General features: G+C 43.1%; 1 protein-coding gene across 1 annotated transcript in view; it reads left to right on the top strand.

Annotated features, from left to right (window-relative positions):
- The window catches only part of RAPGEF5 (Rap guanine nucleotide exchange factor 5), a 157,462-nt gene that overhangs the window by 85,299 nt on the left and 52,231 nt on the right, over nt 1–19,932 (top strand). Inside the window, exons 10-11 of the mRNA XM_038128762.1 lie at nt 8,539–8,642; nt 8,977–9,065. Coding sequence (XP_037984690.1) covers nt 8,539–8,642; nt 8,977–9,065 — 193 coding nt within the window. The remainder of the gene's footprint in view (nt 1–8,538; nt 8,643–8,976; nt 9,066–19,932) is intronic.

Here is a 19,932-nt window from a genome sequence, read left to right as displayed (position 1 = left end):
GGGAACTGAACTGTTGTTTCATCTACATATTTCATTTCTATTCTATTCTATTCTATTCTATTCTATTCTATTCTATTCTATTCTATTCTATTCACAAAAGGAGATACTTGCGTCTGGTCTTCGAGTTTTTGTCCTGAAGGAAACTTTACATTCTGGGGAGGAAAACAGTTCTGATTCTGGTGAAAATAATACAGTTGCAAAACTCTCTTAGGGCAGAAATACAAATTGAATTTTCCTGACACTTGCCTTGGGACCTGGACCTCCAGGCCTGTTGAGCTAGAGATGCAGAAGCCCTGCCAGCCTGGGGTGGGCAGTATGTGCAGGCAGTGGGGGAAGCCTGGCTGGCTACTTTCTGTTCAAACTGACATGTTCTGACACGGTTTCAGTTGTACTGAATTCCTATGTTTTCACTGAAAAGAAAAAGTTTCATTGGGAAATTTGCAACCAGGTCCATACCCCACCACATTAATTTCAAGGCCATTGGAGGGGATGGTTGGCATCTGACCCTTTTGTTCTACAGTCATGATAATGTGCCCTGGTATGGTACAGGTATTTATACAAATACAGAAGCTCTAAGCCTCCAATTCCTCTGTATACTGACATTTTTTCAAGTAAATGCTGTCTTGCGAGCTGTGAGAGAATGAGATAATATTAATACCATCATCCCATCTTCTGCCTTCCTTCACTCCCTTCCCCTTTCTTTTTTCCCTCTGTTTTTGTACAGATGCAGAGAGAAAGTCTCCTCAGTTGTCCTTGCAAAGGTAGTAACTCTCTGTCAGACTGTCAGATTTACCCACTAATAGCTATGAAGAGTGTGTGCTCCAAGAAAGGGAAAACTGAAATGCATAGCCTTCAGTTGTTGTGAAAAGACATTTCTCATTAACCAACAAAAAGTTGAGGAGTGGTGAGGTTATGATAACATTACTTCAGTGGTTGTGACACCAGTAGTGTTTTTCTTCATATTATTTCAGAAAGTGTGCCTTTTTTCCTGTGTTAGAGGTTCCTTCCTTTCATTAAAGCCCAATCCTTAAAGTGTTCTCACCTTAAATATATTTAGAAGAAATTGGGGGCCAGTCAGGGGTACAAACAATTTGGTCTCCATTTAGGATACTTCTTGCAAGTCCAAACTGTGTATATGCAACTTTACTGAGCTCAGCACCATCGAAGTGTGCCACAGGGAAGTGTACACCAGGATTCCTGCTTTCAGTCATGGATTTTATGCTTCTGATATTTTCCCAATAATATTAAGGTGTTTTTTTTTTCCTTTTTAACTGTGAACCCTCTGGTGGTTGGACTTCATCTTAAACGTCTTTTCCAACATAAACAATTCTATGATTCTAGGTAAAGTTTCATGAGGTTCCTCTTTTTTCACTTCTTTTGCTTTCTTTAACTACACAAACTTTTTTCATGTTTTCAAGTGGCCTGCACAATGAACCCCCCTACCCTGCTTGTAGCTGGACCACTGCTTGGGAACATCATGCAACTGAGTTTTTCGGGTTTTTTTCCCCTTAGGACCTGACTGCAGCCCTTCAGCTCACATAAGAACTTGCATTTAGCAGTGCCCTATTCCCTTGAGCGGTTCCTTTCTTCTTAGTAATAGAGAAAGCAGAAATAATCCTACTCTCAGCAGTTTTGGGATTACAGGAAAAAATTGTGTTCCTTGATGTATGACTGTGTAGGGATATTAATCTTTTCCCTGATGCCTGTTGTCTGTCATCTTTGTCTTACCAGCACTGTCCTTTTGACCCCTCTACAAGGATAACTTGTTATTAACGTTGCCTTTGCTGCGGGTGCTCAGTATGCAGATGACAGCACCAACAGTTTTTCAAAAATGGTTTGTTCTGTGCATTATCAGACACAGTATTCAAAACTGGCTTCAGCAACAAAGGATTTTGATTTTTTTTTCCCCCCGTGTTGTGGCTTGTGTCCATTTTATCACCATTTGTGTAGCTGATAAATTCAGAGGAGGTTGTGCTAAGCCGAATGTTGTTGTTGTGCATCTGTCAGACTGAAAGCTCAGTGTGAGACCAATAGGAAGTTTTGGTACAATGCCTGGGTGCTTTTTCCTGAAGGGAGGTTGTGGTCGAAAATTTAGAGTGTTTTACAGACTGGTCAGAAGTCACTGAGAGCCAAAACAAAATCACTGTGTGAGGCATTTTAATGTCATTAGTAGATTTTTTCCAGTATACAGTGATTAGCCCACATTTATTAAAGAATTTAACAACTGCAGGGGAAAACAAAAATATTAGAGTACAGTGAACTGGGGAAAAGATCATAGCATCACAAAAAATAATAAAATGCAATATATATATCCTATGAGCTGTATTTTGTAGTGAAATGAAATAACACAGCCTTAGGTAGCTTTTTTTTTATGCTTAAGAATTGCCATATGACAAACTTCTGTTGATGGTCCTGCAGTCCTTTAAGGTAATTTTCCCCTTGATATTTGGAAAAAGCAGTGATCTTGCAACTTCAAAACAAGCAGTCCCATTGAAAACGTTTCATGTTTTGATATTTTAAATTGAGGTAGAGTAGTATCTATTTTTTAATTTTCATCTTTCTGAAATAAAGAGAGGGTAACCCCTGCAGGAAAAATACTGGTCTCCTCCTTACATAGAGGTTGAGCTGTACTGGTGACTTTGAAAGCTTCTCTCGTCTGGTAGTTGAAAGTGAATCAAACATCTTAATACAGATTTTTGATCTCTCTTGAAACTCTGTGAAATGAAGTAACATATTCTGAGATGGATTATCCACAGAGATCAGAGATATTGTCATCTGCCCTCACGTTAATTGTGATCTGTTCATTTCCATTTTTTTTTTTTCAAACGAAGGGGAATAGCCTGTGAACAATAGAGTAATTTTTGTGCATGTTTGTACTTTGGTGACTTTAGAGATTCCAGGGAGAAGCACAGGGAAGTGTAAGAAGGCAATCATCTTTAGTCTTGACAGAAGTTGTGTGAAAGAGTATCTTAGATTGTTAATAGAATGTGTTTTGTTGTGTTTCTTTTTTTTTTTTTTTTCCTTTCCCTTTCTTTTATGTTTGCAGTATAAATGTGCCTATATTTTATAGCCAGGACTCACCTCATTGTCTATTATTAGCACTAGCAAATGTCTCACATTGTAAGACTTCATTTTCCATTGCTTCTAGGAGTTGTTGCATATTTTCTGTTTATACTGAAAGGTGTCTGCGTCAGCCTATGTAATTCTATATGAAGAATGCAGCCAACATTTTTCAGAAGATAAGAGTGAAGTTAGGAGTAAATCCTGTTTTGCTATATTTAAAAAAAAATGGCAGTAGTTCTCTGAAAAGCTGTTATGCCCTAATTATTCTGAGGTGGAATCTGAAATTCCTTTGCGTTTTTTTTGCCATCTTCATAAATATTTGCCCAAATATGACATGAGTTAGAGGCTAAAAAAAATGCAGTTTGTACAAGCTCTGTAAAGAGTTTCTAGAGCTCTGGAGGTTAATATTTGAAAGCTCTGGAAGCTCCAAGCATGCTTCAGCCTGAGCTGCGAAGGGTTTTCTGTACAGCTGCAGCTCCCGGTTGTTACAACCAGAATGTGCTTGTAGGATGTAATGAGCCAGGATGGAGATTTAACTCTGTCACTTTTGGTGTGTCCAACCTACTCCTCAGTGGGCAGGTTTGGGAACCTCCATGCCACACTACAAAGGCTGTTTGTCTTACCTTGGACCCAGTCTCAAAGTTAAGTCTCAACACACGCTGAACAAGGAAGAGTTGTAGGGATGGAGCGGGACAGAGTGAAAAAAAAATAAGTTTTATTCAAAGGAACTACATTAGCTAATACAAAGATTACCAGCCAGTGTTTCTCAGTTTTTTGACTTTTCTGTCTTTTTCATGTTCTTCTTTTGCATGGATAGTATATACCAGAGATATTATAATATCGGAGCAAAAAGATACCTGCCCAGCAAAACAATCAGTCTTTGGAAATGAGGATGTTGTTATTTTGTGGCTTTTGTCAGGCTCTGTCACCAATTTGAGAACTTTCCCTGCATGGGCAGTCAAAGCTTCTCTACACTTGCTCTTCTGACCCCACTTCCTGACTCTGCTCTTGTGTTTCACACTCCTTGGATATGTTCCTGTGTGCATAGGGAAGCTCCTTAAATTCATTGAGGGGAGCGGTCTCCTCTTCAGAACACAAACAGCCCTGGGAATCCTCTACATACGCCTTTTCCCGTACCTCTCAAGGGCATGACCTGGCACCAGCATCAAAAGACATAGAGGCAGACGTGACTGACATTATCTGATTGTGTTGAGTCAGTTTTACCAAATTATGCTAGGAAAACAAAATGTTCCTGCCCTCCATAACTTCTAGAAGAGGCAATTTCTTTGTCATTTAATGTGATTTTGAAGCAGATAGTCTGGGTAAAGTTTGCTTTGTCGGATGTTGCCCAAAGAAGATTCTCTTTGCCTTTGCTTAGTTGTTTGTCAGCAGGAAAATCTGCCTGTGCACTGGATTTTCCATGCTCCATTAAGTTTATAGATGCCTTTTAGGTTATCCCTTAGTTCCTTCATTACTTTTTACCCACTGAAACCAGCAGAGTGTGAATCTGTCTGGCTCTGGTATTGGCTGGGGTAGCTCTGGGTCTGACTCCTTTTTAGAAAAAGCCGGTGAAGAGATGTTGGACAAAAGTTCTGTCATTGGGAAGTGCATAGTTTGCATTGCTGGTTAGAGATGTTCCAACGTAACAGGCACTTGAGTAATGGGTAACAGATACGGAAGATAATCTTTGCATAGTTGTCCTGTCCTGAAGAAATTATGTGAACATGGATTTTCTTTTCAGTGAAGCAGGCTTCTGAATATACAGTCTGTTGCAGAGCATACTGTTTTGGTTTTTGTTTTGTTTTTTTTTCCTCTTAGAAAGCTGGTGGAAAGCAGAGCAGCTTTTAAATGCTATTTCTAGCAGTGGAGGTTTCTCACAGGAAGAGAGGAGGCAGTGCATTCTGGGTGTTGGATCCTTTCTTAATTAGTTGAAAGGCCAAACTCAGGAATGCAAGGAGCACAGAAATATCCCTGATACCAAAGTTACCAGTTGCTTTGGCCCGAGATTGGGTTTTTCCCTGCCAATTGCAAATAACCCAGAAACGTAATGGCTTCCATAAGGAATCCAGCCCACCGTGGCTGTTTTCAACAATGCCATAGGTTCCTTCTGCTTCCTTCTTCCACTGTGCTAATTCAGGGGGTCATATTCCTGCTCATGCAAAGTGTAACTCACAAGTTGAGGCCCGCTAAGCAATGACTTCCAGCTGTTTCATTCCTATAAGCATATAAATATTTATACCACCCCAGGGTTCCTTTCATGCTGAAAATAAAGGTAGCACTTGTCTGCTGTTAAAATATATTACCCAGGAGATAAATGGCTTACCTCAGTATTAGGAAGATGGATGAGAGGAGTGGAAAATTGGCTATAATATTGGTTGGAAGATCCACTGAGTCCATAGAACCTTGCTGTTTACTTGAAACTCCTGCTGGGAACTGACATCGAGGTTGATAGTGCTGTGTTTAGCTATCAAGAGATGATTAATTAAAAGCTGTAATAAATGTGAAATATAGTGGCTGACAGATGCAAAGCTAGCTAAATTTCCTTGTGATGGGTAATGTGCACCATGGATTGATTATAACATCCTAGCAGGATGTGAATGGTGCTTTTGAAAGTACAGATGAGACAGGGAGGGTGCACATAAGGCCACATGTAAAGTGAGGTGAGAGTTTACCTCTGTGGCATTTTGGTGCTCTACCCCTTTCTGTCCCACCTCAAATCCAAATGTATCCTGATTGAGGCTGATGGGAGTAATTTCCTACCCACTGCCCTGGAGCAAAGTAAGTATCAGATAGGAAGTGTGGGGGGCTCAAATCCAGGTGCCAGTGTAGCTGCACCCAAGTGAACTGGGATGCTGTGGTGGCCTCTCTGCCCCGATCCTTCTGCCCGGCCATAAAATGAGAGCTGGTGATGCTGTGCCTCTGTTCCCCTGCACGGCCGGCGCAGGTTGCAAGGGCTGTGTGAAGGTCTGCAAAACTGCTGGAAGGCTTCCTTGTTAATTGGAAGTGGGATGAGAACATCTCTTGGGTCAGTCTGCTGACTCTCAGGGACTCGGCCAGGGTGCTGCCTTGCCCCTTCATTACACGCTGCTGTCACTTGGGGGCCCCTTGCATCCTCCTCATCTGTCACTGGATTTAGACGGGGCATGCTGAGAACAGCCCGGTTTTCTTCCAGCAAGAATTATTTCACGGACCATTCCAGGTTCTGGTAAATGAAGCGTGCCTTGATGTCATTTTAGAGTAATATCTGTATTGAAATTGGAACTTGTGAAAATATGTAGGACTTGCCTGTGTGCTTTGCTTTGTTCAGGTTAATTGTTGTGGCTTGTTGTATGATTAAAGGGCCTGACTGAACACAAAAATAAGTCATGTATAAGTGGAGGTTTAATGAAACAGTAATTCTTCCCTTAAAGTGAGATTGTGTTTGATATAAGATAGCAAAATAAAGAAATTCTCTATTCCTCTCCTTTTTTTCGGGGAAATATTTATTATAGGTAGTGAAAATCCAACTTGAACCCAACTGGCCTTAGTTTTGCCCAATTTTTGATTGATTGATTGATTGATTTTTCTCTTCCTTGAAATTGCTAAAATAGGCAAGAACAAGAGGAAGAGCCTTATGAAAATCTTACCATTGGGGCACTTTATGCTGTAAGTTTGCAAACATCTACACCAAAGGTTTTTTGAAAATATCTCTGCCTAGTGAGATGCTGAAGGGGAAACACTGTCTTCCACACCAACCATTGTTAATGTCCTTTCAGTATGAAAGAGCTTTCACCCTCCCAGTGCTCCCTGTTGACTTGCTGCCAGCTGCTCATGTATGTAATGTATATGGGTACGCTTGAAATCCATTCCCATCTATGAGGAAATAGATGGCTTGTAAAAATACAGCACTATACATCACATACATTCCCCATATGTGCTGCAGTTTGGAATGTCAGTGAGCACAGGGAAATGAGGATCGGGGCTATTTTAGAGGATGGAAATGCCAGAGAAGAGACAGAGAAATGGAGCAATTTATTTGTTTGGATAAATCTCCCTTTTACTGAATTGCTTTAATGCTGTGCCTGCTCTTCCTCTCCTTCTCTTTTGCTGCTTCTTTCATTGCAGTTTTTCAAATACGTAGGCAACAAAAAAAACACGGCCAGTGAAATGGAAGATTACAATTATGCATCAGTATTCCTGTAACGTGGCTGCTCAATAATGTCTCCTGGGAGTGTTACAATGAATATCTGACATTAATTGGCTCAGTACCTGTATGTCTGACCTTGCAGAAATTTAATAGATCAATTCTACATGTTCTTTACTGATAAAGAAAACTTCTGCAGGGCAGGGGCTGCATCTTTGGGCATGCCTGCACCACAGTAACAACCAGAAGTAGCAGTCAGATTCACTGGGTCTCAGAATAAAAAATAAAATAATAGAAAGAGGAATCATAAAGTGGTTTCTCTCCCTTGTTTTGCCAAGGTAGCTCTGTTCCTTAACAATTTTTAACCCATTTGAAGTCTTTTTCACTGCTGGATACTTTACACTTCATGCACAAATGCTGTTTTCTCTTCTTTGAGTGCTATATGTATGGCCTTCATATGTGTGTTTGACATACTGAACAGCATAAATAAACCAGGTCAGAATTAGAGGAACAGCACCTACTGGGATGTACTTGCATTGAAACAGCTGCCTCTTTTGTGTCGCTCACTATGCGGTGACTGAGCCTGCCAGGAGGATCTCGCAGGGGGGCTGCGCGCCGCTCTCCGGCAGCCGCCGCGTTTCAATGCGCCCTGCTCAGTCAGCAGCAAGCCCTCATCTCCCGCACTGCTCAGTCAGCTGGCTTCGGCTGCGCCGGGGATGTGGGCTGCGTGTGCACAAATGGATCATGGTTCACCTCCCTTCCGTTTCAGGGAGCGGGGAGGGAGAAAGTCGGCGTACAAACCGCACCTTAGCCAAAATTCACGCACACGGCCGTCAGTGGGCTGAACTTTCTGTGGGGGTGTTTGTTTCCCAAGTTAAAAAGTTGTTGAAAAGAAGGGAGATCCGTACACGGAGTATTTTAGGAGATGCTCCGAGGTACACATTACATGCCTGCCCCACTGTTTGTATTGCCTTTACTGAAGTACAGGAGAGAAGGTTCACAGAAGGTGTATCCTGACTCTCGATTACTGGCGTGCTCTGGAGCACTTGACGCTTTCAGACTATTGTTACCTGTCCCCGGCTTTGTTCGACTGTCTGGGAATTAAACAACCCATCACCTTGGGGACACGGAAACCCGCACATTCAAAGCCCCACTCCCACTGGCTTCTGTGAATTAAAATCCAACACACGGAGCCCAGTGCCTCTCACAAAGGGAGCCCGTTCCACAGTTTAAGCCTCCCCACTTTAAGCCTCCGGCGGCGTCCCCCCCGGGCGGCGGGATGGCAGCCCCAGCCCGGAGCCCGGCGGGCACTGACCGCGCTCTCTCTGTCCCTCTCCCCCTGCGCACGGAAGGTGGACGATGGAGGCGGCGGCGAGCGGGCGCGGGAGGCGGCCGGCGCGGCGCTGGTGCTGCGGAAGGTGTGGTCACGCAGCCCGGCCCCCGAGCGGCGCGGGAGGTAAGGCTTCCGCGGCTCCGGGCGTGCGGGGCTGGGCCGGCCGGGCCGGGCTCGGCGGCGGGCGGGGCGGCGGCGGCCCGCGGCCCGGCAGGGCGATGGCCCCCGCGGGGGGAGCTTAGGGGCCGGGCGGCGGCGGCAGGGAGCGGGGCGCCATGGGCAGCGGCAGGGTGCGGGTGCCCGAGGCGCTGGCGGGCCGCGGCGGGGAGCGGCCGCTGCCCACCTTCGACGTGCCTTACTTCAAGTACATCGACGAGGAGGACGAGGAGGATGAGTGGAGCAGCCGCTCGCAGTCCTCCACCGAGGATGACTCCGGGGACTCTCTGCTTTCCGACAGATACGTGGTGGTGTCGGGGACGCCGGAGAAGATTTTGGAGCATCTCCTCAGCGACCTGCACCTGGAAGCCGCCCAGGACAAAGAGACGGGTAAGGAGCGAGCCTGGCGGGGCGGCGGCCGGGGATGGGGGAGAGGTGCCGGTCCCGGTGCCGGTGCCGGCAGAGCGGCGCGGCGCGGGTACCACTGGCCGAAAGGCGCTGCCAGCCGGGCGTGCAGCCGGGGCGATGCGGAGAGGAATCCCCGAGTGTGGCGTGGCGGAGCGGCACCGGGGCAGGAGCGCCCGCCGTAGCGGAGCCGCTCGGCAGCAACTTGAACCGGTTTACCTTCGGCTTTGGCTGCCGCCGGGGTAGCGCGGGCTGCGGCGGGCTTTGTACAGCCCCGTCTCTCTGCGGACAGGGCTGCCATCCCTCGTAGCCTGCGGCTGTTCCTGTATCCATCCGGATGCTTGCAGTGCACCTCACCTCCTGGCCAGCTACGTTTTGCCACCACCCCAGTACTTCGGCGCGTCTGTTTCATTAAAACGGCTTATAAATTTCCTCATAGCCCAGGGCACACCGTATCGCCCGGTGCTCCACTTGTTGTCTTCAACCAGAGATATTTAATTCCAGCCTAGAGCAATTTTGTATGAATCGGGCTACTTGACATGCATGCAGTTAAATTTCCAGCTGGATCTCTTGGTTATATGCACAGCTTGCTGTCACCCAGAGCTCGTGGAGTAGTTTATCAGAAGTGCCTGTAACCTGCAATTCATAGATGCTTTTGATGTAAGCAGCCAGGCTGGTGAGACTTTTGGACTTTGGATACTGAAGAGGAGGGTAGGTGTCTGCCAGTGGCACTGTGTGTTTGGTCATCCCCAGCAGGGTTAAAATGCATTCTCCTGATGCCTGTATATATCTTTCTCTACAAATGAGATTACGGAGAATAAACACACTTTAATCCTTTTAAATGTCTGAAAATATAAATAACATCTGTGATTCCCAGAGGAATGTCTCAGAACAAGTCATTAGTTTAATGTGGGACAATAGGCATATTCCTAGTGCTGATATGTCAGTGCCCCAAAGAAACACACAGGGTGTCTGCCAGTGATATTATTACAGTGTTCCTAGTGCTGCTTTTGTCTGCCTAGACATTAATATTTAGTGCAGAGAGAGGCTGTGGTTGTTTTCCTTCCACAGATGCACTAGGCTAGTTATGGGTGTAATTTACTTGAACCAGCTCGTTGGCAGTGTAGTGAGGATCCTTCCTTGGCCCTTTAAGGTCAAATATTGGAATAGAATAAGTTTTCTCATTAATGTTTATCACACACAGATTGGGGAACATCAGCTGTCAGTCTTTATAGTCTGCTTCATCTTATTTTAGAAGCTCACAATCTTGCTGGGAAACAATGATTCTTTCAGTAGTGATGTGCATTATATTTTGGTGTTTGTAAAAGCATAGCACTCCTTATGTAAAGCGTTAGATGCTCCCATGTACTACCTTTTTTTTTTTAATCTCTTTACTCTCTCTCCCTCGTATCACAGAGAGACGTTCCTAAGCCTGGTCTTTTTGTTCTACAGAGGGGCTGGTAAACTGTCCTCAAAGCAAATGTTAAACCATTACTTGCTTGGTTGTTAGCAGATGGTAAGGTATTTAAAGGTTGATTAGCTTCCCCTCACCTCTGCCTTATCCTAGCTCCTTTGGAAAGAAACAATTAAGCTCTGCCCTGTAGCTAGGGTTAACTGGATCCCAGGGGCAGAACAAAGTAGCTGTGCCTTTGGTTTTTTGCCATCACAAAGATGTATGCTAAACTTGCCCAGCAGCCCTCCACTCCCTCAAGGGTAGTTCCTCAGGTACCATTTTCTTCTGACTTTATCAATCTGGTAATAGAGAACTTCATCAAAATGAAAGACTTTAAGAGTTATGTTTCCCAGTGGTTTATGAGGGGGATGCCCCGTAATGCTTTTTACCAGCTTCTTTTGCAGACTTAGTTGCCTTTGGCATGAGGAAATATAGGATGTTGATTGTGCATATGTACAGCTTTGTGTGTGTACCTGAAGGCATCCTTCTGCCGTTTGGGTACTTGGATTTGGTGGGTTTTGTATTTTTTTCTAGTGCTAATCTGGCCCATCTCAGAGAATGACTGAATTGCAGAGCCGCAGGCTTGTGTTTTAGCAGGCATAGCTTCACAGAACATAAAAGGACGATGTTGTACCCAGCTGCTGCTCCTGCTGTCTGTCTGCCAGTTCCAGGATGACTACCTTGGCCTCTTGCTTTCCCTGCAGCCCCCAATGCAGTTTCCTTATTTGTGTCTGTAAAGAACAAGAGAAAGGGCTGTTCTTACATTCAAAGGTGCACAGGGGGCTGTTGTTCTGTTTGACCCTTTGCACTGCTTCCCAAGGAGGGATGCTCTGCATGTTTTCATTGCCACCCTTGGTATACCAAATCATAACTGCAGCCCTCTGTGGTTGTTAACAGAAAAATCCGCTATCCTGGGGTTGGTGTGGTCATGGAACACTGCCTTTTCCAAACACTGCCTTTTCCAAACGCCGACATGGCCGAATGATGTGCCATGGAGTGCTCCCAGCCAGCCTCCATTTTCTAGCCCAAGTCAGCAGACACTGCTTGCATCTGAGAGCCTAAAGGAAGTTTTGGGGCTGGTCTGGAAAAAATTTTACTGGTGTCCAGCCCAGTCCCCAGGGCTTCCTTCAGCTGCTGCTAAACCTGCAGCAAGACACTTTAGGCACTCGGCTTAATCAATTCTGCTATAATAAACAGGTGGGGACCCAACCTGAAGAGTTATCCCAGTGCCTGTGACATAATAAAGCACTGTTTTAGCAGCTGAGGACACCTGAAGAGGACACTGCAATCTGCAAAGCTAGACTAGTCTATTGCTCTGGTGGCTTCCATAGGCAGGATGTCTGGAAAGCCTGAGGTTTACCATACTCTAGACTTAACTTACTTAGTAATTGTTTAATGGATGAGGGATTTTTGTGATGACTTTGTTGGGAGAGTATATGTGAGTTCTTGGGATATCGCCTTAAATTTGGGCTTGCCACTAACAAAGGTTTGCCAGCCTTCCATCTCAAAGGGAGGAAGTTTTCATCTCACTGAGGTACTAAAACCTGTAAAGTACCAACCCTCAAGAAGACTGTTCTTGTTTCCTGCCATGGGATGGACGGAAATTTAAAATTTCTGTAACAAACAACTTTTCTGAGTCATCTCTAAGGTGGTTGGAACCACTGGGGAATGTCTGCTGAGTGTGCATTTTAGAGTGCAATTTGAGGTTTTAAGAACTGAATAGAGAGATACACTTCAAATATGTCAGTATCGAGGTGGAAGATGCAAAACACACCTCCTGGGCTAATCCTCATGAAGGATGGGGATTTGAACAAGTAATCTTTAAGAGACCAAGTCTTAGCATCTCAGGATCTCTAATCCCTTCCCATTGACTACACCATTTATTTCAGAATCATTGTTCTTTTATGTAAAATCTTTTATTTCTTGGATGTTAGCAGTATTTCCTTCTCTAGATGTTATCCCAATGTCATCTTTGGAGTTTCTTCCAGCTGGTCTCTTTTCAAACGTACTGTCTTGCTTAGTGGTGGTTACATTCAACATTTGGCAGCCTCTGGAATGATGTAGTGATCATCACATCCGCTGCTACTGCTCCAGGCCTGCCTGGATCGCTCAGACCATTTCCTTCAGTCCATTGGGTCACCTCTCTCAGGCAGCTTAAGCAGAACATTGCTGAAGTAGAGCATAATCTCCCCTGCTGCATCTGCTGACACCACATGTCTTTTACCTCCCTACTACAGGATTCATTTCAGGGAATAAATAGAGAAGAGATTCATTTGTGAAGGTCTTTGAGAGCAAGAGGCAGGGGGAAAGTGTGATCTGGAGAAAGGAAATAAATGTGGAATGGTATGAGTGGCACAACCTGGTGGTGTTGGTATTAACTGATGTATCTTTGTAGTGGACTGGGTGAAGGGGATTGTGACAAGGGGGAGGCGTGACAGTTTTGTTAGGCTATTGCAGATGTTAGGATAGCAAATGATGCAGGGCCTAGGGAAAGATTGAAAGGACAGAAAAGGAGGACAAACCCTCATGACATAGCTAAAGAAGAGGCAGAAAAGTGTAAGTATGATCTGTATTTCTTAGGAGTAGGAAAATAAAGGAGTAATGACCTTTGTACCTTGCTATGTCACCTTATCTGGGACTGTGCATGATCCTTGGATTAGTAGGAACTCTCCCCTGTCATACAAAAGCAATTTTACTTTTAGGGTTTTTACATACCACCTTGGAGGGGCCTTCAGACCCTGTCTATTTGTCCTAGAAGTCCTGTGTAGTAAGAGTTACTTTTGTTTAATGCATTCTTTTTCTGCACTGCACCAATGACACTGCTGTGCTGTTGGGCAGTGGCACCCTCTGTGGAACTGTACATGACCATGGAGGGAAATGGTACTGTCTTACATGAACTGACTGTAGTCAGCTGCTGAATGAAGTTGTGAAAAAGAGATACAGCTCTGCCTTTTCTAGATTATCTTTTGTTTACTATTCCAAGAAACAAAGGTCTGGGTGCTTTTTGATAATTTTTTCTTTGTTATGGAGGATGCTGTTAGGATTTTTGCTCAGTGTGCTTTTCACTGATGATTAAAAGGTGTTGAAAAATGTACTCCTGTGACTGCCACTCAGTCAGTGTAAGTGTATCTGATGCATGTGGACTGATGTCAACAAGAATAAATACTTGGCCAACACTTTGTGATCCTACCTTCCAGGTTTTAGGATGGAGAGAATAAATGCCTGCTAACCCTTCCTCTTAACAGTCCTTCATAATGAAATGCTGTCAGTCATAGTTTTGAGGGATTTTGTAAAATTTTCCCGCAAGTTTTAGGAAGATTTGGTAAAATAAGTGGGCTAAATGCATGTTACTGCCATGCTCATAGGAGGGGAATAAGATTTTAGCTGAGCACATCAATGTAAGAATAACAGAAAAGATAAAAAATACTAATATATATCATATGAGAGAACCTGGGGAGGCTCTTGCAGAGGACCATTGCTTTATGCAGTGTGAGTCTAAGCTATCTCTAAATTAGACTGTCAGTGGAAGTAGGTTTAGAATAAATCAATAAAATGAATAGTAACAAATCACCGGGATCAGATGTTACTCCCCGCAGACTTCTAAAGGAACTCTGATATGAAATTGCTGAACTCCTAACAGTGGTGTGTAATCTATCATATAAAGCAGCTTGAGTGGCAGAGGAAGGTGGAAAATGTGATACCAATTAAAAGAAATGGTTCTATTTGGGGAATGTCTAAGTAAAAAGGTTGTCATTTTATCAATACATTATTCTAGCATAAACTGGTGCTGGAGTTGAAAGAAGCAGCTCAGCCTTTCTCAGCCACTCTTGCCACTGGTGCCTCTGTGCTTCTACTGTCTGTCATGTGATCCTGTAGCAGACCCAAAGCTGGTCCTAGTTGATGCTAACCTAGGAAATACTAAATTCTTCGTTTTAAGATCTACTTGATCTGTCAGTGACACTAAATTTGCTCCCCCGACAGAGGGAGAGGGTGGCAAGGAGTGAGAGGTGTGCAGGTGAGGACAGCAGGAGAGAAGGACTGGTGTCATTAGCAGCTGGACTTGCTTGCAGGAGTGTGATTAGATGCAAAATTTCAGCATGAAGTTATGAATTTGTGCTGGGAAATTGGGTGTCAGTACAGCTGATGCAGAAGGAAGAAATGCATACAGAAACATACTGAGAAGCAGGAAATGTGGGGATTATTTTTTGCAGACTGCTCAGATCTTGTGTATCCTGTAGGGCTGTTAAATGTTTGAAAGAGCATGAGGATAGATATGATCTGGTGTACCTGTATCATATTCATATTTTCAAAATGCTTTTGATAAAGTCCCTTGCCAAAAATCCCGAAAGAAATTTAAAGATCGTTTTGATCAGGCAGGAGATGCTTTTCAGGACTGATAATTACTTGAGAGAGAAGATGAAAGGTAGGAGTAAATTATATGTGTTTAAAATGGAGGGAATTCTCCATTGAAGACTGGATGCTGCTGAGTGTGGGATGAAATCTGAGGTAACAGCGTGTGCTCCTATTATTAAATGGTTGAGGGTCTCCTGATAAATAGAGCCATAGTTTCACCTTTGATGGCCATGCAAGATGTTCTTGTATGTCCTATTATCCCCATATCTGACTTCCTGTTTGAGCTGGTGTGCTATATCAGGAAGCTGATCCAACTCAAAATTAGTCCCATGAAAGTAGTAAGAATGGGGCAGCATAGAACTGGGAAAATAAGTTGGGAGCAGGCCCCTCGAACCAGCCCTATGGCTACTGAAAGATGAAAGGAATAAAATCTGAGTGACTGAGGGATAAAATTGCAGATGGGATCCAAGTTCGAAAAATGCAAAGTAATGTGTTTTTCTGCCATGAAGAAGAGAAATTCTCATTATACATATTCAGCAGGGTGCTGACTTGACTATTACCATGTAGAAAATAGGTCTGTGGAGGTAGTGTGGATAGTTCTTGGCAATTTTTAATCAGCATTGGTCAAAAAGGCAAGTGGTATTTAGGCTAATTAGGAAAAAAAAAAAAGCCAAGCAAGAGCTGTAGTTATACAATTGTGTAACTTTGAAATATGGAATGCATAATATGATTCCTTCTTCTCCCCCAGCTCAGGTTGAAAATGAAGTAAAGGGCAGCGAGGGTGATTAGAATTATAGATTAAATACATCTAAGAAAAAAGAGTCTAGGTCAGGTCATCATAAGAAGGCAACTTTTGGTAAAAGAGATTTTTGGTGATCTATTAATCAAGACTATTAATTGTGTGGGGAAGGTGAGACGTAAAGATTGCTTATTGTTTCTCATAATAAGGCAAGTGTTTTGTAACACAGCAAAATTATTTGGTTTATAACTAATAAAGAGAAGTGGTTTTCTGGTATAATGCACTGTTAAAGTGTGGAATTTGTTTTTGTGAGTATTCTGTGGAAGCCAAAATTTGGAAGGGTTTAAACACAAACTAGGCAAAATCCTGGCAAAACCTCCATCACTGCAGTGATATTTCCCATTTGGAAAGTCTACTTTGCCTGTTGCTGGAAGATAGGAGGTTGGGTCTGAGGAAGATAACTCCGTATTTATCTTTTTTTGAGTTCTTTTTTCTTCTGTTGGGCATGCTCTGTCAAAGATCTAGTTCTTTTTATGAGGATCCTTGCTCTGACCCAGAGTATTGCATGCAGCATGTTGTAGTTTGGAAAGAATTAATTAGAATCTAAGATTATAGTAAGATAGGTGGGACAACTATTGTTGTTGTCGGTTCAGCTGGCAGGAGAGTGGCAGCAGCATTTTCAGCTGAATGGCTTTGCAAATGGCATGGTGTAACTTGAAGCTGGGACAAGAGAAGCTGGAGCTCTGGGTAGCATGGAATTGGGACCAAGGCTGCCAGCAGTGACACTGGCTTCTCAAATGGAAAGGTCTCACATTCTCTAAGTCTCCTTTGCCATGCTACCCCATCTCTTCTGTACTTGGCTTGACCTTGTGCCAAGTAGATTTAGGTAACTTAATAGGAAGTATTTTTTTTCCCCTTTGATAGGATTATTTTCTGTCACAGTAGTGAGCTGAATCAGCTTGCAGAAGGAGCACCATGTCTGGGATTCACTACAGACAGACAGTGTGTCACATGCTGCAGTGCTGAAGATAATGGGAAATGCCAATGAGGGGAATATGTCTAAGATGCTTTCTAGTGTCAGGAGCTCAGACAGTTTTTTCTGAGGAAAAAACGGAGCCTGAAAAGGGTTTATTTGCACTTGGGCACTAAAACTTGTTTGGGCAAACTTTGGAAAGGCTGAGTCTGGGAATACTGCTCCTGAATTGTCCCACCGTTGTATCCAGTGACTGGGAAACTAGAGTCAACATGGGGAATGATAAACACTCCTATGCATGATCAGGACTCTCTTTGTAGATACAGATGGTATTTTATCAGTTCATCACTGCAAATACTTTTATGCTGTGAGTACACTTAGCAAGTTGGACCCTTTCAGGGGGAGAAAGTAACTGAGGTAGCCATCAAAAATCCACAATTTTTCATGTGTGTAGGAGTTTCGGTGTGCCCAGGAGCACCAAAGAACTTTGTGCACTGCAGGCACCTACATACATTATTTTTGTACTCAATGCAAGAATACCTGGTAGAGCCCCTAGTATTTAATGTTCTGTGTTTGAGTCAAATTCGCAGAAAAAAAGCTACTATTCTATATGACAGCCAATTGGATCATAGTATTGTCAGTTTATCAGTCTTTTCCCTGTAATTCAGTGATTCATTATTGCCAGTTGTCACCTTTTGCTATGTGAGAAAGTGATAAGGAGCTGTCATGAAAGCCTAGTGTGAAACTGTTTATTATGAAGATGTGCATTGTTGACAATATCAGGGTTTTTGAACTTAGTTGTTTAAGCAGAAAATAATTGGGAAGTGTAGGTCTATCAGGAGAATAATTTTAGGGGTAAAGGTAATTTTCTTTTGACAGTGGGAAAGGCTTCCAAGTCAGAAAAGGCAGAAAATGTTAATTTGTTGTACTGTAAAATAAGCTTGAGTGATATAAGCATTTTGATTGTTGGAAATGTAACCCTGAAGACATTCAATCAGTTATTTGTAACTTCCCTTTTGCTCTCATGACATTGGAAGTCTAAGTGCTGTAACTATCAAGTCAATGGAGTATTTCAGATACATGGAATTATATATTATCATATATATATATATATATATATATATATATATATATATATATATATATATATCCCCGGTGCATTAAGTAGCTGAGATCATAAAGAGACATGTTTGTATATTTGAAAAGCATTTCTACAGAACTTCTTACAGAATGGTGCTTTTGATAATTCCTAATTGTCTGGTGGTGCTAAGCCAAGAAGTGCATGGAAGGGATAAAAAATTATTGGAAAACTTTATAAAAATTCTTGTATTTTAGTGGTACAAAAAATAGCAGATGTTGCTTTTTAGGTTCTGTCTTAGTCTGAATCCTTTTCTAATTGCTCAAGTGTGGCTGGTCAGTGTCAAATGTAGCAGAAATAACTTCTGTTCCCAGGTCAGAAGGTTTGGACTGAGGGCCACGAAGTTGAAGGGGAAAACGGAGTCACTGCACAGGGGTCATGCCAAAGAAATGTCTCTCATCAAGAGACCTGTCATCTTAGATGTATGCCAAGCATTTAGGTTGATTCTCTGTCTGGCTCAAATGCTAACACAGGAGGTTAGGTCAGTTCCACAGCTGCAGGTCTGGAGATGAAGCGGACCAGGTACCTTCTGTTGCAACTAATGCCGTACTACCTCTAGTGAGCCATAAGAACACCAAAACAAGTCAACAGCAGCTTAATAAAAATTATAGTGAAATTCTGAAATGAATCTAAACTGTGGTAGCTCTTGCTGACCTCTGTCTACTGGAGATCCATTCCCTTGCAGAAGTTTCATCGAACCACCAAGAACGTGAAGGGAGAGGATAACCTCTACTGCAGAGGTGACACAGCTTTCTAGATCTTCTCATCCCCAGATACAGCCCTGCTTCATAGTTTCCCAGAATGTGGCTCACCGAAGCTGACTATAAAACCTGTACAATTATCTAAAAAGTGCTGTTTCTAGTAGATGAAAAGTAAGACCTGATTTTTAAGAGAGTAGCGTAAGAGGAATAGCAACAGATGGTGTGTGGGCTGGCAGGTCAGTTAGCTGTGAGAGTAGGAACAGGAGCTGTAAAAATGAAATATCAATGTTTCTGCTTCTTGTAAAGTTTCTACACATCCTGTTCCTTCAGTGGGAGCCACAGACTGCCTTGTCCTTCAGGAACCCCAAACATGGGGCCCTTCACCACAGGTCCCCCATTGTTCTCACGGCTTAGTATTGTACTCCTTTTCTTTCTTCTTAAGGCCTTTTACTATCTGCAAGCTATTGAAAAGCTGGGCACTGTCATCCAGGTACTCTTCTTTGGTCACACCAAGATTTCCCAGCTGCTGACCTAAGTGGGCATTTGTACACTAATGACTCCCGTGTTGCTATTAGCACCTGCTGTGATGGTTGTGGAGTTGGAACCTTGTTCTTAGGATACAGCAAAGCATTCCCTCCTGAAAGCAGCATCTGTAACGACATAAAGCTCAGAGATGGTTCTCTGAAATTCAGATTTTAAAATTTATTTTTCTTTTTTTGGAAAAGGCTTTTATGGAATGGGGGATTTTTTTATGTAAGAATGATGAAAAGATAAAACTGTATCTTGATGTGCTTGCTGTACCTCTGAGTCCAAGAAAACAGTTCATGTGCTGTCTTCAGAGTTTGAATTCCAGTGTTTCCAGTGCTCCAAGTTGCTATAATACAATTATTTTCTTGTGAATTAATGTTTTCTGAGGAATATAAAGAGCTCCTTCATTCCCCACCCACAGAGTGGAAGGATGGATTCACTGCAGACCTGTGCTTTGAGGTTGTGTATTAAGAATCTGAAAGAAATCTGTTCTTCAAAGCGGCTTTTTTCCCCTCTTGTGAACTAAATTTACTCTCATGCTGTTAATTCCTTCTTCCCCCGCAATCCTTCTTAACATGCCCTGAGTTCAAGCAGTTTCACAGTACTATGGAAGTAGAAGCCTTGGTCTTTTTGTGAGCAAGAGTGGGACTGGTTTTGCCTATAGCCAAAGTACAATGATTGTTACTTTACTAGGCTCCCTGTCATGCTCCCTGTTAGTGCTGTTAGGTGATGCTTGGTTGTGCAGTGTACTGATGCAGTCCTTTTCTTTCCCACTTTACTGCTTTCTGTAAATCCCTGGGCTCAGAGGTCACCCAGGGAGATTAAGAACAAAAAGCCACAACCCAAGACCTATTTGTGAACCATTAATTGGTATAGATTTCTGCCTATTTCCCAATGGGCTTTTTGTGGACTCTTAAGACCTCCCTTAATAGCTGGGAACCCTGGGCTGCGTTACAGTGTGGAGTGC

Source organism: Motacilla alba, chromosome 2 (genome assembly GCF_015832195.1).
Source record: "Motacilla alba alba isolate MOTALB_02 chromosome 2, Motacilla_alba_V1.0_pri, whole genome shotgun sequence".
NCBI lineage: Eukaryota > Metazoa > Chordata > Aves > Passeriformes > Motacillidae > Motacilla > Motacilla alba.
Note: the sequence above shows the minus strand (reverse complement) of the source record. Positions and strands in the feature narration are given on the sequence as shown.